At 40.8% G+C, this 20,356-nt stretch overlaps 1 protein-coding gene and 1 non-coding gene across 8 annotated transcripts in view; both read left to right on the top strand.

Annotated features, from left to right (window-relative positions):
• Tnrc6c (trinucleotide repeat containing adaptor 6C) overlaps positions 1-20,356 on the top strand; it is a 150,302-nt gene that overhangs the window by 53,579 nt on the left and 76,367 nt on the right. For all 7 annotated transcript variants that reach the window (XM_063242025.1, XM_063242023.1, XM_063242026.1 and 4 more), the window contains one exon: positions 18,437-18,757. In XM_063242025.1, the coding sequence (XP_063098095.1) occupies positions 18,437-18,757 (321 nt within the window). The remainder of the gene's footprint in view (positions 1-18,436; positions 18,758-20,356) is intronic.
• LOC111755470 (U6 spliceosomal RNA) lies at positions 5,810-5,915 on the top strand. Its single transcript, XR_002790028.1, has one exon. It is a non-coding gene; the product is annotated as a U6 spliceosomal RNA (small nuclear RNA).

Consider the following 20,356-nt stretch of genomic DNA (forward strand, 5'->3'; position numbering starts at 1 on the left):
GCAGCAAAGAGAAAGGACAGTGTCTTCTCTTCTCCCCTTAGAAGCACAACTAATTTACATTAACATTTTTTCAGAAGGATCCAAAAGAGTTGCTACACAGTTATATTTGAATTTATGAGTTCATAAGAAATAATGATTTCTGATAATTGTTAGTCAAAAATACAGAATTATTTTTATGAATCATTCATTTTCTCTTTTTTAATGAAATTTTTATAATCTGGTTCAATTTCAGCTATATTCTGTATTCCTTAGCATCCTAATTATTTTCTTCTCAAATAATAACTGACAGCTTATTGTTGTATAGTGATTGTTAATTGCACTGTCTTTCTGCTACACACAGAATTAGTATTTTCTGTTACTATGCTGATAATATTTTCATGGCTGCCTCCAAACTCTGTTTGGTTTTATTTTCTAGAATACTGCCCTTCTGGGTAGTTTTATCAGTGACTACTAACTACCCTTAGGAGGAGGGGGTAGTAATGATTACTCTTGCCCTTCTACACAAAACACGCTTTTGAATTATGAAAGACCTAACAGTACAAAAGAGGTAATTCACTAGTGAATATTAGCATTTTGGGATTTAAGTTTTACTCAGACTTTCCATTGCAACTAGATTAATAAATCAGCTGCTGCAATCTGAGTGTTCTGACTTTCTGAGTGGACCCTCAGAAAGCACAGACCAGCCCTAACTGAAGAAATGAGGTATGTCATAGTAGCATTTGTGCTCATACATAAAATAGATTTTTTTCCTAACATGCCAGTGTTTTGATTTTTCTGCTTAACTCCATAGGGCAGGAACTCCATTTACCCATTCTGTTTTCCCCAACACACTCAGGGGCTGTTTTCATGTTAGACAAACCAGGTACTAGACTCTTACATTTATTACTTCTTATTGATGATGTACTGTCTGCAGGATACAGAGAGTAACCCAAAGCTGTGAGAATTTGCTGAATGAATGTCTCCATGAATGCAAAGGAAGTGAAAGGCAGGGCTGATGTGCTCAGAGTGTCCTCACAGGAAAGGCACACAGCAGACACTCCCCTGCACTCCTTTGTCACCCCAATCCACAGCCAGAAGGACTCCCATGGAAAGGACCCGCTTACTGAGGGCACAGAGCGGGGCAGAGCTGAGACCAGGTTAGCCTGCATGACTGGATGTCAGGGCCTGCTCCAAGCCACTAGAAGCCATGGACCTAGTATCCCAGGGCTCCAGGTTGCTTGAATATAAGAACAATCTGAGTTCAGGAGTTGATAGAGAAGATACAGTTTAAATTAGAATGTGTTAATATGTTGAGTCAGTTTTTAAAAATTTGAACTGTTTTGGTTTTTATGATTAGCTCAAATGATACCAAATCCATTAGTAATTTCCTTGACCTGCAGCAGTTATAAATCATTCAAATACTAATATTAGAAGAGCGGCACTTCCATTAGTTAGCATAACAGTCTTTTGACTTAATTTTCTCAATAACTGAAATTTAACCTCTTTAAATTTTGATTTATTTTAAACATTTTCAGAGAACTCTAAAAATTTAATCATATACATACACATATACATACACCATACCTTCTGGGTTCTCCCGCAGAGTGTTAACTAGTCTTAATGGGTCAGTCTTCTTTAAGGCCTTAATCATGCCTAAAAACCTTTTTTTTTTCTACTTCTGTCCATTGAACTTGAACTGGGAATCTTCATACAAAAGATTGACATAGAACTATCTTTTCTGAGTAATCCAATCTAATATATAATATGCTTCCTCCACTCCACCAGGCATATGAAGTGAGGATTCTACAGTCTGACTTGCACAGTCACAATTAAAACAGGACTTTTGTCCTTCTCTGTCTGTTCAGGCCCTGACCTATGACTTTTTTTTTTTTGTGGTACCAGGGATTGAACTCATGACCTCACGCTTGCCAGGCAGGCACTTATGTCACTGAGCTAAATCCCTGGCAACCTATGACTTTTTTTGTGAAGTTAATTTTTTTTTCTTTTTAATGTGTAAGCCAATTAAGTCAGTCGTGTGAAATGCCATGCTGGCAGGTTGGTAACCCTGTAGCCGGCATTGTATGCTGGTGCAGACCATGTTCTCTGAAGCCAGGCCATACGCGTCCTCAGCGCTGGGAGTGTTCATTCAAACAGGAAACTCAGTTGGACTTTTCAGCCCCCTGGGGACGCTTCCTTCTCATCATCTCTCAGTAGCCACATTGTACCGATTCCCTGTGTTCCTAAAGAACCTAGCCACATACATCTGCCTGGAATCCTTTCCCTTCACTACCCCTAGTCTTGGGTTGTTGTAGTTGTCAGCTTTTCTTTATTTTTCCTTCTGTGAGGAGCATAATAATGGGTTTTTGTTGAAAATAATCTGAGCATTTTCTAAAGAGAAATTAAAGTTCATTTGAAATCCCTCTATATTGAAGTATTTACCAGCTAACAGTCTGTCAGCCATCCTTGAATGCATCTCATTATGAATTAATAAATATGTGTATATTTATATGGACTCGCCCAGTTCACACTTTCATACCTCAAGGGCTGTACTAAGCCATTGGAAAACCTTTCTACAAGCTTGTTCATGAACAAAACAATCCTTTGTAAATTCAACTGAACATTGTCAGTGACCAAAAGAGAGACAGCTGACTTTACTTTACTGAGGCCTTATTGCTCTCATTATTGGGGTAACAACAGATGTAATCCTGTTGCAAAATCACATTAATTTGTAAGGTATAGCTCTCTTGTAGAGTAACTAGTATCCAACAATGCCTCAAATTGGCATGGGGTTTGCTTTCGTTAACCAGTAACCTCTTTTATTTTGGTCACTGTGCTGAATTTGAGCACAGATAATACTACATATAAGGATGTGTGAGGACTTTGTGAGCTCAAATTTTTCATGTTGTTTTCTGGAATTTTTTCATGGACAGAATCTTTTTTTTTTTTTTTTTTTTTTTTTTTTTTGGTCTTTTTTGTTTTTATCAGTCCCAGGGATCGAACTCACGACTGCTTGCTTGCAAGGCAAACCGCTGAGCTAAACCCCCAGCCCCTATGGACAGAATCTTTTTAAGAATTAAAAATATGCAGTTAATTCATAAACGTGCTGTTAATTAAATTCAGTAGTTTAGTCTTTTTTTTTAAGTTCATGTTTTGCAATCAGGTGTTAAACTTTAGCATGCATTCAGTTTGTACCTGTTAACTTTCAGAAACCTTTATGCACTTTTGTTAGTATAAATCATTGGAAGTCATATTCTTTCAATAACCTTCTGAGTATATTTTGGAGTCACAAATTATACGCAGTGTCCTTTACTCTCCTGGTAAGGCTCATTCTAGATGCATAAAGTTTTTACCAGCCGAAATGAAGAGTACTGAGAATCACGGTATTAAGTGTGTTCCCAGTTCCATAAATGGATCTATATAAACAGTAATGGAGACATACCCTCTGTACTTCACTAGTTAGGTGGTTCTTCTGTGCAGCTAAGGTAGTCGGTTGCTGTTTGTACAGTCTTTCAAGGATCTGCAGGTAGTGCTTATTAAGCACTAGATCTGTGTTTTCCCAAGTTACACAGTATAATAAAATTGGCCAGAATCTTTGAATGTTTGTGTCCTTGCACTCATATCCCTATAACTAAAGCAAGTACTGTTTTGAGTATGAGTTCTTCCTAAAGGCAGTAGCTAAGTCTGTTCAACATGCTCAGCATTTTATTTGCTTGTCTATAAAGTTAATAAAATCTTTGAGCCTGAAGGATCCTTAGAGATTATTTAATTCTGTTGGGTAAGGGAATGAGATCCAAAAAGGTTAAGTGATTTTTGCAAGGCTTGACAGCTTAGTTAGTGGCAAAATTAGAGCCTTTATCTTCTTATTGTCAGTTATGTGTTCTTTCTACTATAACTGGAGACATAAGCATTATACGTCTGTTATCAGTAGGACTATTCATTTTTTTTTTTTTTACAAATCCATTTTATTTCAAGAAGAAAAAGAAAGAAGAAAAGAGAAGAAGAGAACTACAAAAAAAATTTTAAAACATGTCAATCAGGAGGTAACAGTGCTACATACATTGCACATTGTCACTCCCAAATCATTCAGCCGGAGCACAAGACATTTGCATTCAGTTGTCCAAACAACACCAGCACAAATCTTTCTCTTCAGGGAAATCGGTAGTATAACTATCTTAACTTTTTTAATATATATACATGTACATATATTTCTTTCAGCTTCTCTAATGAAACAGTATGTTTACATATGTATTTATTTCACTAATGAGTCTGTTCTCAAGTTGCATCCATTTTCCATTCATCTCAAGTTTATCCTTCTTTATGGCTGAGTAGTACCAATTCCACTAAGGTGGAATCTCAAACTGTTAATTTTAGGAAGAAAGTTAGGCAAGGGATTTTCTTCAAATAAAGTTGAAAAAAATCCCTAAGCACTTTATTATATGAGGAATCTTTAGGGAATGACATCTGTTAGGTTTTAAAATATTTGTTTTATTTTAGCTATGTTGTTGTATGTGTAACGGAATTATTTAACTGTTGTATCCTAAGGGGAAGAGATAATACACATACTAAATTTTTCCCATAAGATCAAAAAAGAGATGCTTTAAAATATGCAGGCAATAAAAAAGGATAAAAATATATTGCCATAAGCAAACTCTAGGCAAACATGTAACGTATAAATTCTTGATCAGATTTTAAATGAAAGACGGTGAAGCTGGTGATGGCCTCTGTCCCAGGCTTTTCTCAGCACCTTCCCATGGTTGCTTCTGCTGAGCCCCAGAGTAAAGATGTGCTTCTCTGTTTAGTATAACTTTTCATATTTGTAAACCCTTTATAAGCATAAGAGCAGTTCCCAAAGTTAGAGAAAAATAACAGTTCATAGCTCTAGAGGAAGTTGACAGTCTGCAAATAATTTGTCAACCCAACTTGCCGTCTTTTACTGTAACCAGACATGGTGGCACACATCCATAATCCCAATATTTAGGAGGCTGAGGCAGGATCACTATGAGTTCAGACCAGTGAGACAAAAGATACTTATACAGCTTTATTGAAAAAAAGATACACATACAGCTTTGCCTAAAAAAAGAAAAAAACTTTGAGTTGGATTGGGCATATGTAAACCACACTTTTTTTTTTTTTTTTTTTTGGTACCAGGGGTCAAACTCATGACCTTGCACTTGGCAGGCAGGCACTTGTCCGTTGAGCTAAAGTCCTGGCCAACCACACATATTTAAAGAAAACATTTTGACATATCTTGTTGTGTATTACCTGTGAACTGTCACAATCAAGATAACATCTGTCGGGCCAGAGATTTAGCTCAGCGGCACAATTTTGCCTACCTGGCAAGTGTGAGGTCGTGAGTTCGATCCTCGGTACCGTGGGGAAAAAAAATGTAAAGATAACATCTGTCATTCCTGAAAATTTTGTGTCTTTTTTCTCACCTTCTGCCTCCATCTGTGTCTCAGCAAACACTGTCCTGCTTCTTGTCCCAATAAGAGTTACTGTTTTCTAGAATATTTTATAAGGGAATAATACAATATATACTTTTGGCCTCTTTAACTCGGCATACACTGAGATTCATCCATGATGTGTTTATCAGTCGTTCATGTCCTTTTCTTGCTGAGCAGTATTTCTGTGCATGGGTATGTGGACAGTTTGTTTATCCATTCACTGGTTCATAGACAGCAGAGTTTTTTCGAGTTTCTGGCTATTAAAGCTTCTGTGAGCATTTGGGTATAGTCTTTCATATGCTGTGGTTTTCCTGGTTTAACACATACTAGTATAGGCTGCACCGTACAATGGGTTCATGTTTAATTTCTCAAAACATGTCAAGACTATGCTCACTTCAGCAGCACATGCACTAAAATTGGAATGACACAGAGACAATTAGCATGGCCCCTGCGCAAGGGTGACATGCAAATTTGTAAATTTTCCATATATTAAAGTGAGAAATATCAAGACTGCTCTGCAGAGTGGTTATACACTTTAATAGTTCTACGGGTGAGCCAACACAGGGTATAGTTTTAACTATTCTAATAGGTACATAGGGTATCTTACTATGGTTTTAATTTGCATTTCTCTAATGATTGATGTGTGATATTGCACATTATTTTCATGTGCTTTTTTTTTATTTAAAAAGAAACAAAAAGAGAAAAAAAGGTTAGAAATAATACAGAATTACAGAAAAATAAATAGTAAGAAATCCCTAGTTGATAAGTTTTTCATGTGCATCTTGGCCATGTATATATCTTATTTGGTGAAGTATTTGTTTAAATTATTTGTTTATCTTTATTGAGTAATTTATTTTCTTATTTCAGATTGTGACAGCTGACCTGTAAAGTTTAATTTTCTGCGTGCTTCAGTTATCCTGTTTTTCTGTGTGTATAGTTACTTATAATACAGTAATACCAGAAAACATGCACTTTCAAATATGGTAATATTTTATCTAACTTTAGCATACCAAATGATGGAATTGTGTCAGCCACATTTTACATCTAGAGTTAACTAATTTGTTAAATACCTACTAGACAGTAGAGATAAGTTTCTTGTTCACAAGAAGATACTTTAATTAGAAGACCTAGATATATAAGAAAATGAATGCAGCATAGTTTATAGGGTTTGGTGATTTATAATCCTGGGTTTTCTAGTCCAAAGGACTTAAGTTTGATCATCTTTTCATTGAATATTTATATCTATAAGAAAAGATGAACTGCTTTTAAAAATAGATGAGAAAACTGAGAAAGGAAAATACTGATAAAAATTAGATAAATACGTACTTCGAGCTGGCTACTTTCCACTTGTGCTTTGAGTTTGCTGTGAGAACAAAGACAGAGAAGTCCACCTTCTTCCCGTCACCCCAGGCCTGCCAGTATGCCACTCAGCCTGAGCCCTTTCAGTTGCCTGGTAGAGAAGTAGAGGGTGGGGGCTGGCAAACAGAGTCCATAAAGACTTTTGGCTTTACTGTCTAGATCAAAGGGAGCTCTGGGAGAATTTTAAGTGAGAAAGTGACATAAGAAATGTATTTTAACCAGATGTGGTGGCATAAACCTGTAATCCCAGTACTCTGGAGGCTGAGGCAGGAGGATCACTGAGAGTAGGAAGCCAACCCTAACTACATATTGAGACCCTGTCTCCAAAAAATAAAATAAAAGTGTATTTTGGAAGGATCACTGAACACACAAGGATTAAGGATGATTTGAACAGTTGTGAGAAAGGGCTGCAGGCACCTGCGCATGATTGAGACCCCATGTAATGAGCTAAGTGGTAGACTGGAAGGTGAGAGGTCGTGTTGGTTAATAGTATAGATAAAACTGGAAACAAATGGAGCTAGTCATTTGATCTAGCAGGTATTTATTGACACTATTTGCTGATTTCCGCGGAGAGGAAATGATTGAAAATTAGGCTTTCCACTCTGTGGGACTTAGAATCTTGGGGGGACAGAAATAAGTATCAGTCACAGTGCTACTTGTGTCATTGCTAACTGCAGTGACCACTGTACAGGAAAGAAGCATGGTTAGAAGAGACATAGAGCAAAGGAACCTGAAATAGGCTGGAAGTTGCAAGAAGGCATTGTAAGTGATGCTGAATTGAGATCTGAAGGGTGACACCAGAACTTACCCTGAAAGAAGGACCCAGCACACAGGTAGAAGAGCCTTTCAGAGCTCAGAGGGGGGCCCAGTGGGCGCTCTTCAGGAGCTGTAGAAACCAGTGGCCAGCAGAGGAGCCAGCCGCAGGAGGGAGTGCATGAGCCGTGATAGTGTGCGAGACTCACCAGCTTTGGGGGCACCTAACTGCTGTCAGGCACTTCACAGCGATAGAGAAGGCTCTTCAGAGGCAGCTTGAACCAGGGCCAGTTCTCCTCCTCCCTCACCAGCCTTGACTCACCACTTAGTTGCGGTGGTTTGACTTAGGCTCCCTCTTCTGACAGGTTGCAGGATTCTGCACTTTTTGATAGAAATATTTTCTACTACACAAGCACATTTTTAGCAAAGGGTTGATTGTTACCCAGGTTACTTATATTAAAAAAATCCACAGTCTTACACAAGGTAGCATTTGTATCCTGGGAAAACACGTTTGAGACCTGGTTGCACTTAATCCTTCTGTGTTCTCCGTGGTTTGGTATTTGCTGTCTGCCTGAGAGCTTGTTCAGTACAGGATGATTGGCGGGGAGAGGTGAGGTCAGCAAGGAGTTGAAGGCACCACAAGCTGCATATGGCCCAGGGGACTTTCTTTACCTTTGGTGTTCTTCTCACTCATTTGCATTGTATTTGTATTGTATTGTATTGTATTTGTATTGACATTGAGAAAACATATGGAAAGGATTCTGGAGAAGCCAGTTTGTATTAATGGTGTATTGGCTACTTAGCTTTAATATACACAGATGTCAACATTTTCTGTTTTGATATTCTAAATCAGCCTACTGTTACTTAAAAAGAATTTAGAATTACTTGCCCATGGTATAAATTTTCTTTAAGTATAAGAATCTAAAGGCTAAGTCAAAGCTTTTAATACAGTGGTATGTGTTGTTAGTTGCTATTAAAATAATTTTACTTTGTTTTAACATTGATGTTATTTGGTCCGATATATTGAGAGCTGCATGTGATACCTTTCCAAGGTGACTGTTCATACATTAGAAAATACTTCGAGGCAGCATTTCTTTTAGCAGTGGACACAGTTTGTAGCTAATGAGTTTGTGTTCATTTTGAGCAGGCTCCAAATGTTGCCATGGTGATAGATCAGCCAGACGCTGGCAGCTGAAAAAAACAGAACGGCTGGTAAACACAGCACAGGGACCAGTCTCCCTCAGCTGTCTCCCCCATCTCACTGCTCTACAGCAGCTTCTTGCCACAATGTTTGTTGCTATGTAAGTTGCAGGAGAAATTATTATACTGAAAATATTCCTTGGAATCTTATTTTAGCATGAGAATATAGTACTTCTATATAACCTCAATTATAAATACTAATTGTAGGTATTAAATTTGAATGTAAAATGTTTAAAAACTGAAACATTGAGTATCACTAAAATTAATTCATGATTTTTTAAAATGCTTTTTGTCATTGTGTAATGTCTGTACATGAAAGATGTTTCTGTGCTTTATCGTACAAGAACTTGTATTTCGTAAGTTCTAATATATTATCTGTGTAGAAAAACTGAGTTTCTCCTCCCACACACTCATAGCTCAGATGGCTTGTGTGCCCCAAAAGGTGTGGGGTTTCTCCCACCAGTGAGCAAGCACTTCTGTAGGACCACCAGCTGGGCGTCTTCCAGTCTGGGACAGTGCTGGGACAGCGTCAGGTCCCAGGGCTGAAGCTCTATCCCCAGCCCTGCCCCACTGCAGACTCAATCACAAATCGAGGTCTTCGGAACTTAAGCCCCACTTTAGGTTCTCGATTTTGCTGCAGCGCCTCCGAAAACCCAAGGAAACGAGCCAGTGGTGCATCACAAAGGGTATTTCAGAGGGCACAGTTACAGAGCCCATGACAAGCAGGGGCCAGCTGGTTTGGGAGGATCTCACGCAGGGGCCTCACCCCCATGGGGCTGCTGTGAGTCACCTCCAGCAGGTGGGCGCGATCTGGTTCCATTCTTGTTCCCTTCTGGCGAGCCTCTGCTGGCCTGCTGGCCCAAAGCCCCCGAGGCCTGTCCCAGGGCTCATGGAGAGCCGTTGCACAGGCACGACCCAAACATGGATGGCCGAGAGAAGTAGAATTGGACACAGAGGCTGTGGTGGGCGCAAGTAGACTGGGTGGGGACCCAGTGGGGCCATGTGTGCAGGTTGCCCTCAGCCCCTCTGTGCAGCTCCTCCCTCTGGGGACAGGCAGGACCCTTTCAGAAATGAGGAGAGAGTTTCCTTGATGATTGACAACTAGGCAGAAAGGTATGTGTGATTAGGTTGTTTTTTTAGTTTCTATGACCTGCCTTGGGAAAGAAAAATTCTGGTTTATATGGTTTCCTTAGAGAGGTAAAGGAACAGATAGAGGAGGGCAGAGAGGCAGAGATATGTTGTTTTTCAAAGCTGATAGCTCCAAGCATTTCAACAAAATAGTGTCTTTTTTCCTTTGTCCCTCTAAAGCTGTTCTAAGCTGCTTTAAGGTCCAAGGACAGAGTCCAAACATTGAAAAAAGCTGCACTAGACTCTGAGGAGATAACAAGGGCTAGGGGAGTCATGGGCCAGGAAGCCAAACCTGCCTTCATCATGATGTCACACCGTAAGCCATACAATGTGCCACTGACTTAAAGATGTCTTATTGGTGGGTTTGGTGGGTGATTCAGTTAACACAGTCCTGCTTCTTGAACCACTGGCTTGTACATGCACGACTGCCCATGGCAGTCTGTGTCTGCCGGAGTTACGAATAGATCTAATCACTTCTATCAGTCTTTTTGCTGATAAAATTAATTTTAAAACTGTGTAGTGAGACAATTGTACATGTACCACTAGTGCTTCAAGTCACCCAGCAGGTGAGGCATACAAATTATGGTCCTGTTGTGACAATGTTGAACACTAGTCGTAAGGTAAGTTCACATTTAGAAGTAAGATATGTTAAAGTTTGCATATAATATCCCTATAGAGTAGCATTTACCTGTAAAAAGTCACTTTTAAAATACACGTCTAGTCCAATGTCTGTCTGCTCATCAGTGCATTGGAAGCAGGTGCTCACGAGGGTGTCTGTCAGTCTTGTAATAAGCACAAAAGGAGGGAATTAAGCGCCTATAAAATTAATGAAAGGGCTTTGTGCTGTGCCATTGGCTGGCCTCCAGAAACAGCTCCCCAAAGAATCCTCCAAGGAGCTGCATTCCCTAAGAAGGGAAAGAGCTGGGAGGCACTTACTGCACTGTTGGCCTTCAGGGCCAGCTCCAACCCCTGCAGTGCACATAGCAGAAAGCAGTAGTGCTCAAGCTTCATAGTGCTCGCCTACCGTCCCAGCATGTGGGAGGCTAAGGCGGGAGCATCACTGAGAATTTGAGACCAGCCTGATTGGCCACATAGCGAGACCCTGTCTCAGGAACCAAAAAAGAAACCAGCACCTGCACAGTTTGTCTCACCACAGAGAGCACCGAGGTCTAGGCTCCCACACACCACCGCCATGTCCAGGACCGTGGGTGCACTCACAGCCCGGGCTGGCCCTCCCCTCTGGATCTGGGTGGCACACACTGCCTGGAGTTGGGGAGCCTGGTCTTCCCCCTTTGCTGAGTGGATGAGTACCTTCTATCTCAGATACCCATCAACTCAGAGGCATAGATTGACAAGGGGGGCAGGAGTGTCAGAATTTCAAAGAGTACAGAAAAATATTTTAATTACAGCAGGGAGGTTGCGGCAGTCTGTAGTAGGTTAATAAATTCTTAGTAGCAGATGGAGTAAGGTAGTAAATTTCATTCTGCTCTCTGCAGGTCCTGGCTGTGACAGGGCTAGGAGGGCTAGACCCCAGACTGAAGGCAGAGGTTAGCATAGGGAGGAAGCAGGGTACTGTAACAGGGGAAGACAGATTGGGGGCCTCAAATGCTGCAGTGATGGGGTCAAAGGAACACGGGGCCATAGAAAACAGCAAGGGCCACCAGAGAGAACGTGGCCAGGACCGGGACTCAGGACCGGAACTCGAGGGTGCTCAGGGCCCCACAGATGTGTAGAGGAAAGTTATTAAGACGCAAAAAGGAAGTGCGATTAGCAAGGCAAGTTCCTCGTCCTTTGGTCTCTTAGAGATGGGGAGATGGATAAAATCTGAAAAGGGCTCCAAGTGAAGTCCTCCGAAGCCCAGATGGGGAGGTCTGAACTTCCGTCCATACTGGAACCTGCTCTTTTAGAAAAGTAATAGTGAGAATTTATAAACTGCCTGGTCCTGTTATGAACAGGGCTATCTAAAACTTTTAGCTTGAAGCAGAAAAGTATTACTTAGAATATTGTAAAACTGTTCCTTCATATAAAACAGTGATATCTTTTACCAGTAGATGTCACCCTCATTTTTAAGAAAAGGTAAAAGCTTTATTAAGAAGAGTAACTGAAATTTCCATATTGCTGAAAGTTTTTTGTAATAATTATGTAGTTAAGTAATTGCTGTCTTATCTAAACAAAATAATTTATTGATGATTTGTAAACAGAACTACGTTTAAATAATTCCCATGGTCTTTTTACATTATGCATTATGTCCATCCTTTTGATTTGACTGACTCTGTCCTGGTATGTCACATTTGGTTTTACTTTCTTCAAAAAAAAAAAAAAAGTAATTAGAACTGTGGGAGTAATAAAACCCAAAATGTGTAATTGTCATTGTACAAAAGAAAGGAAAAGAAAGTTCTCTAAAAGATATAACTGCATATATATTTAAGTGTATAAGATAGATAACCATATTACTGAGTTTTGTAGGATCATTGAACAAAACTGTTTGCAGTCTCACTGTTTGAAAGTCCCCTCTATATGCTTTAATTTTGTAACTTCAACAACTATTTCTAAGATGACAATATGTAATTAACTAGTGATTTCCTACTGTTTATTTTTTTTTTGAAAGTCTGTATAACTTGTACCCTTTTTGTTTTTTGTTTTTCTCCTTAAATAAAATTTTTAAAAAAGAAAGAAAAAAAAATAATTCCCATGGTCTTGCTGTTTCTGCTGTGTAAAAACACTGATGTGTAGAAAGACGGGTTACAGAGTGAACCTTCAGGGCATTAGATTCAGGTCTGTGTTTCTTTTTTTTCAGATCTTTAATTTTTTTTCAGGTCTGGTTAAAGAACAGGAATGTTAGCATTGATCTGATAATCAATTTCTTTTAGAAAGAGTAAATTTAGACGTTTCAATCTGGATCTTCAGTGCCAAAAAGAGAAGAAGAAAAAGAAGTTTCAATCTGAAGAGCAGATAGCTAGCCAAAAATAGCTACCTACTTGATGCATCTGTATTGTAAGACTAAGTCTGAATTTGGGATCATCCACTTAACCGTTTGAGATTGTTGAGTAGCTACTGTTTTCAAAGAACCAAGAAGTACTGGTTTAAACAGAGACCTAGATGTATAGCTTGGCCAGACCAGAATTCTTCATTTCTCCTGTCATTGCTTTGCTGAGCAAGACATCTCTTGCCTTTCCATAGGGTAGAGATGACCGCGCAACTACAAAAATTACTAAGAGAATTCCTATGTGGGCAAATGTAGCATACTGTACTCATGTTATGTACTTCAGGGTACTTTGGTCTTTTTGTTCATTTAATGCTTGATGATATTTTTCTCTTTGCGAGACAATATGCTGATACTACAATGTAGAACAGAATTGTACAGGAAAAAAATCTCATCTGAAATAGCTTGTGGTCTATCATAACTGCTGGTTTCTCTATCTGTGTTATAACTTCAGTCTTTATGAAACAATTACTTAAGTACAGTGAGAAACCAGCTTAAACTTTTATCTCTTTCAAGAAGTTATTGCCAAGGTCCAGGGGTATAGCTCAGTGGCATAAGCACCTGCTTGATGAGTGTAAGGTCCTGAGTTCAATTCCTACTACCAAAAAAAAGTTACTGTCAACCAAGCATGGTGGTGCACACTTGTAATCCCAGCACTCAGGAGACTGAGACAGGTTGATGGCCATGAATTCAAGGCCAGTCTGCACTACATAGTGAGATCTGTTCTCAAAGGAAAAAAAGAAGAAGTTATTCCAGCATTCTCTGCTAGAAATATAATACAAGGAGCTAAGGGTTTGGGTTGATGGTAGACTGCACATGTAGTAAGTAAGAGGCTCTGAGCAACATATACACGTACATACACACAGGCATAAATAGAGAACAAATTCCCTTTAGCTAGGTTAGTGGGTTCGCCCTGGTTCCAGCTATTCAGGAGCTGTGGCTTGAGGGCTGCCCTAGCCCAAGAGTGCCAGCCCGACAACACAGCAGGACCCCATCTCGAGATGATGATGATGATGCCAGCCACAGATGTGAGCCAGTAAATTCTTCTCAAGCCAGGTAATTCTGTTTCAAAAGCGCTTAAAAGTAACAGGTGAAGTTACTATCAGTGATATATTTCATGTCAGTATATCCAGAATATTACCATTTCCCAGCATAAAATCAGTGTGAAAAAGTATTAAACTTTTTTTGAGAATCAGTATGTATTTACACTTACAGCACGTCCCATTTGGATATGCACACCCAATAGCCACTTGCGGTCCACAGGCACCATGTTGGGCAGTCATGGTCCTCTTTACTGTCTAAACTTGTCTGAGACTTGCTAGTTATAATAGGCTTTGAATATTCTAAGTGTCTTGTAATTTTTCTTGTCCCAATTAATTACTGGTTCAGTCAGGTAAGAAGCCATGTCTTATGCTTCTGTGCCTTTGTACCGCAATTAACACAGTCCTGACTCAGCCCAAGAAATTCTTTCTCTTCTTTGGGTACATTTGGTTTGAAGGAAGCATCTTTCAAGCAGCATTGTCCCCTAGGCAGCAGAGATGATGGCCAGACTAGAGAAAAGGGTGGCAGTGGGTAGCCTTCAGGGCAGAACAGAGACTCAGAACCGTGAACGTATACCCAGAGGGAGGAGTATCCCAGGGCAGGGAATGAGACTGGGAATGTATTTGTGATCATAGGGCCAGTGAAGTGAAAAGGATCTCTAAAGGACGGAGGGAGAAGTGGGCAGTCCATCCAGACAGGCCCAACATTAGGTGACTCTTGTGCGTGGAGCTCAGTATAAGACGTAATGTGTCAGCTGGAGATCTAAGATGATATCTGATACCTCTAAACTTGATGGGCTCCTGTTTTGATTAAGACCATTGCTTTCCCTTTTCATTCAGTAATCATGAAGAAGACTCTTACCAATCACAGAGGATATGTGAAACCAATTAGTTACTTATAATTATTTGTACTTTAAAATAAAACAACACCCACACAAGACTTTGGGATACATTACTGGAATTTTGTCCACTAGATTTTTATGTTGATCGTACAAGTGGTTTCTGTTTCCTAAACCAGTAGCCATCAGACTTTCCTGAAAGAGGCTAGATAGTAAATATGTCCTGCCTTTGATATAAATTCTTCTTTGATTATTTGAGAGAGAAAGAGAAGACTGGCTTACAATATGTTGGCTCTAAAAATGAAGAATTTTCATGTAGTGTATACCTAATGCATCAGGTAGGTGACCCAGGAAAATGCCATATGCAGATGTCTTAGAATTCAATGGTTTTAGCCAGATGTGGTGGTGTACTCCTGCAATCCCAGCACTTGGGAGGCTGAGACACAAGGATCGTTGTAAGTTCGAGACCAGCCTGGACTACAAAGCAAGCCCAAGTCCAGCCTGAACTGTATAGTGAGACCCTGTCTCAAAAAAAAAAAGAAAGAAAGAAAATTTGATGGGGACGAGGGGAAGTGCCTTATTGGTAACATTTATTTATTTGCTTACCACTTACTGTAGCATGAATCTCTTCTCCTCTGATGGGTCTGATGGAAAATAGCCCAGAATTTGCCTTTAGATCTTTTTTTCAAGACAGCAGCAGGGGCTGGGGATTTGGCTCAGCAGCATAAGCGCCTGCCTGGCAAGCACTAGGTCGTGAGTTCGACTGAACAAAAACAAACAAAAAAAAAAACCCTAATGTATAAAGACAGCAGCAGTGTTACTATGAAAGAGCACAAATCTGGTGATCAGAGATCTGCCCCCGGACTTGACACATCTGTATTCTCTTGGCTCATTCGTCTTGGCTGTTGGAGACTGTGGATTAGCATTGCACAGATCAATTCTGAGGGTCCTGTCAGCTAGAATGTTTTGCTTCCAAGTACTTGCCAAATTGTTTTCTATCTTCTTTACTTGTGGTCTTTAAAAAGTAGGACAACAGAAGAAAGTACTTTTACCTTGACAGTAGCTGGCCATCTGGTGACAGTTACTACAGAAGAGAAACCAGGTTTCATTGCAAGAGCGGGCAGAACTTCCTGCATGGTTTCTTACCTGACTGAACCAGTAATTAATTGGGACAAGAAAAATTACAGTAACAGTTCTTTATTCCTTTGTTACTTTTTCTCCTCCTTCCGCTGCTTCCATCAAAATTTGTAATCTCTGGGAAAGACTTAAAAGGGTTAATCGAGAAGCTGCTTGGTACAGGGGACTTGACTTCACAGTGCCTGTAAGACATCCATATCTGCTAGCCATCAGGTGCTCAGCATGGCCGTAGGATTGGTGAAGGGAGCCATGGGAGACTGGGTGATCCAGGAGGCTCCTCTTTTATATTGAGTATAAAAGAGAATCTGCAGCAAAACTTCCAAAGACAAGAGGAGGAAGCCCGCCTGAGGGAGCAGGAAGACAGGACTAGGACCAGAAAGACAGTGCGTCATGAAGGTGGCAGTGGCTGCCACTGAGGAGGTCTTTAGGAGTCAGGAGGTAAGGATCAGAGTATGTCACGGGGCTTTAGGACCAGGGAGTTCTTGCCCTCTTGGATGGTTCCACTTCCAGGAGCAGATAAAGGGGCAGAAGTGAGGCAGCATTCCTCGACTCAATGTTTGTCAGGAGAGATGACTGAAAAGGTAGTTGGAGGAGAAATTGAAGCTGAGGATAAAGGTGACTTCTTGTTGTTCGTAAAGATGTTAGGAAGTTTAAACACTGGTCAGAAAGGATCTGCTGTGGTATGGCAAGACAGCCCCTGGGCCAGGTGGCAGTTGGAACTGTGCTGCTCCAGCCTCTAGCACAAGCACGTGTGTCCAGTTTTCTTTTGTGCACTCAGTGATCTCATAGTGAAGTTTTGGCTCAGCAGCATATAACATTTGTAAAACAGTGTTTAATTGGAGGTCCAGTCTTAGGCTTTGGTCTGAGTCTACTCTGAGCTGAAAACCCAGCGCACGTAAAGAGCTTGAAGGGCACTGCCTTGTCTTGCCTGGCTAACACGCTGGTACCTCCCATACCACTAAGAAAGATTATTAGACATCAAACGTAAGTGACACTAGCTTATGAAAAATGTGAGTCTTAGAATTGATGGCCTGCAGTATTAGCTGTAGATGGCTGTTAACAAATGTGAGAGGCAGGAAATGTGTGTAGTCCTGTGTATGTACTGGCAGACCTGGGAGGACATTTTTGCTTACTAGATTTTCTTTAGGATGAAGTCCAGTTTATCTTTGGGGGATGGGGAGAGGTTGGGGTAGGGGGTGAAGGCATTGGAGGCTCAAAGGTGGAAGTCTTTGAAGCACTGACCCATGAGCATGTGGGATTGATGGGAAGTATGGAGAGCAAGGACCATGCATGTATGGCTGTGCAGTTGTCTTGAAAGATTTTCTGTCAGTAGACAGTAGCTTCATCTAGGACCAAAGACTTGATAGGCAGCATTAAAAACAAGCACAAACATTAGGAAACTAAAGCAGACAAAGTGGCTCACCTGGCAGGGTGCAGAGTTTATGTTGAGAGACAAAAATAGGCGCACTGGAGTTGGCAGTGTAAAGAAAATCAAATCTCATGGGATCCCCCCACAGAATTGACTTAAAATATTTTTATGATGTTAGTTGTACATGAAAGATATACACACAATCATACTGATTTTGGTATGTGAGTTTTTACTTAACTACTAAACCAAAAACATTTAGATCCAGGCATGGTAGCACATGCCTGTAATTCCAGCACTCAAGAGGCTGAAGCAGGGGGATCATCAGAGGTTCAAGACCAGCCTGGGCTACAAAGTGAGCTCAAGGCCAGCCTGAACTGCATAGCAAGACCCTGTCTCAAAAAGACAAGAAAAAAGAAAAGGAATTTCAGTAGAAAGAGACCTCTGTAACAGAATTCCTGTGACTCGGTGAATGCAATGTGCAGAGCAATGATAATACTTAGAATGAGAACAAGACCAGCTCTTGAGACTGAGATCTGCTGCACCTGACGGCAACGTGCGCTGGCTCATGCGGTCACTTTCTGGGCAGAGTGCCGCATGCTGCAAGTGCTTCTTCACAGATGCTGGAGCCAAAATCCCAAAATGCACAAGAGCTACTTCATTCATTGTCAGAATTAAAGCAAATATAAATTCATAGGGGCCTGGGCATCTTGTGGTTTGTATAAGTAACGGACAGGAGCAAGGTGGTCTGGTTACCAGCAGCAGCAACTCTTCACAGTTTGCTGGAAACACAAACAACCCATTCTCCTCCTTCAGTGAAGCTGATCAGAAAGCCTGGGGCTTGGTGAGCCAACTGGGCTTCTGTGTACCCCTGGGTGGTCTGAACGCACGCCCAGATCGTAACCAACTGCTGTTGTAATCTACCTTTATCACCCTGGTTTTTCAGATGAGTACACCAAGTTCCTGTGGCAGTTGGCTTCAGAGCTCAAAGTACCAGTTTATATCCAGGAAAACTGGGTCTTCAACCTGCAGCTCTAGAATTTAGTCCAGTTCTGTTTCCAAACCACTGCATTATCATTTTGCTCTCATGTTTTGTTTGTCTAGGGGAGGGGTTAATCATACTGTTTTGTATATTTTCTTTGGTTTGGGCTGGGTTTTAAGGAGAGGTTACTAAAGCTTTGGGTGCTTTTTCTTCTTGTTCTCTTTAGTGCCAGAACCTACTAAGACCTGTTCAAGCCAGCCCCAACCAGCCGGTACCAGTACCAGTACTTCCACCAGCACTATCTCCAGCAGCAACAATGGCAAACGTGCATCTGCCAGTGGCCAGCAGCCAGCTGCTTCCCGTTACCTGCCTCGTGAGGTGCCCCCTCGCTTCCGCCAGCAAGAACAGAAGCAGCTGTTAAAGAGAGGCCAGCCATTACCTGCAGGGACCTTGACCAGCGCGAGCCCAGTGCAGGGTGCCGGGCCTGCAGGGGCAAGCCCTCCTCCCCTTCCTGGAGCGGGGCAGCATCCCAGCAAGCTCCAACCAGGTAAAAACCAGGTTTCTTTTTACTTTTATTTTTTTTTTTAAGTGTTGGAAATCTCACTATAGCCTCACACATACTAGGTGAGCATTCTTAACACTGAGCTGCATCCCAGCCTAAGTGTTTTAATCAAGGGACTTTGCTGTTGAGGAATAAAAGTAGACATGTTTCGGTCCATATTCAGTATATACATGTAACAGAAACAGAGTGATCCATTTTACATTTTAGGTAGACTTAGAAATTGGTGGCTTCCTCTGTTTATTTTTATTTTCCTTGCATCTGCAGATGGCATTAGCCACTATAGCTACTTTTCTGTCACACCAGCAGGTAAAGGCCTGTGCGCTGGTCCATGTGGCCCATCAAGTTGAGTGCTTTGGAACTACTGTGCAGTGGAACTTGTTTCTCTCTCTTGCCCAGGCTGTCTCCTAGGTACATACACATCCTTGCAGGAGGTATGAGATGCTGACTGGCTGTCGTTAACCAGTGTAGCCACCCAGGCTGACTGGTAGCCCTTGTTCTGAGCCCATGTGGACACTTTGGTTTTCCCCTGCTTATGTCTTATTGCTTATGTCCCCATGTGGTAGCTTTCTTTTGGTTTCCAAGAAAAACCACCACTTGTTCATTTGCTTTCCAGCTCCCAAAATGTACACAGCCCCCATGCTACTTTTCCAGTCTCTCTGCACTTACAAATTTATACTTTAAGAAATCTCTTCACTGTGGTTTTAGGGAAATTTTTGGAAGAAAACAAAATATTTCTGTTCAACTGCCATGTTTCTCTTGTTTTGTTACATGTTACATTTTTCTGTTTCAAGTAATTTAACTGACAGAGTTTTGTGATATCTCTTCAAATATACATTCATGCTGGGCATAGTGGCATGTGCCTGTAATTGCAGCACTTGCAAAGTTGAGGCAGAAGGATCACCACAAGTTCGGGCCAGCCTGAACTTTATGGTGAACTCAAAGCCAGCCTGAACTACGGAGTGAGTCCCTGTCTCAAAAAACTGTAAAAAAATGTGTGTGTGAGTATGAATGTGTGTGTGTGTGTGTGTGTGTGTGTGTGTGTGTGTGTGTGTTTCATATTCATTTTCATTGAGAACGTCTGTTTAGCTGCAAGCACTTCACAACCAAACATAACAGTTACGTCCTACATTGAAACAGTCAGCAGGATAGTCTTTAACAGCTTCTAATAAGGTTTAAACAGCTTAGTTCACAAGTCCAAGGTGCTTATTGAAAAACTGAGAAAACAGCCTTCGCTCTCGAACGCTCTCATGTGATACCACTTGATTAACAGTTTTCCTGAGTGTCTTTGGCAGTGCTTTTGGTACAGGACGATCCTGAGACTGCTTAGATAAATAGAAAACAATCAGAGAATGAATTCTGTGAAATTGTGGTATGAAAGCAGTAGTCTTTAATAAGTAGTGTTTTGGGCAGGGATTTAGCTCAGTGATAGAGTACTTTCTTACCCCTCATTTTACTCCTTAGTGTCACACACACACATACAATATACATAGAAAATTTGTGTAAAAACAGAAATCCTAATTATATGGATAAAAATATATCAAAAACTGGATGTAACCTGTGTAATAAGTATAAAATAAGCTGATT

The sequence above is a fragment of the Cavia porcellus genome, unplaced genomic scaffold (assembly GCF_034190915.1).
Source record: "Cavia porcellus strain 051 isolate PalLab524CR breed Dunkin Hartley unplaced genomic scaffold, mCavPor4.1 scaffold_32, whole genome shotgun sequence".
Classification (NCBI taxonomy): domain Eukaryota; kingdom Metazoa; phylum Chordata; class Mammalia; order Rodentia; family Caviidae; genus Cavia; species Cavia porcellus.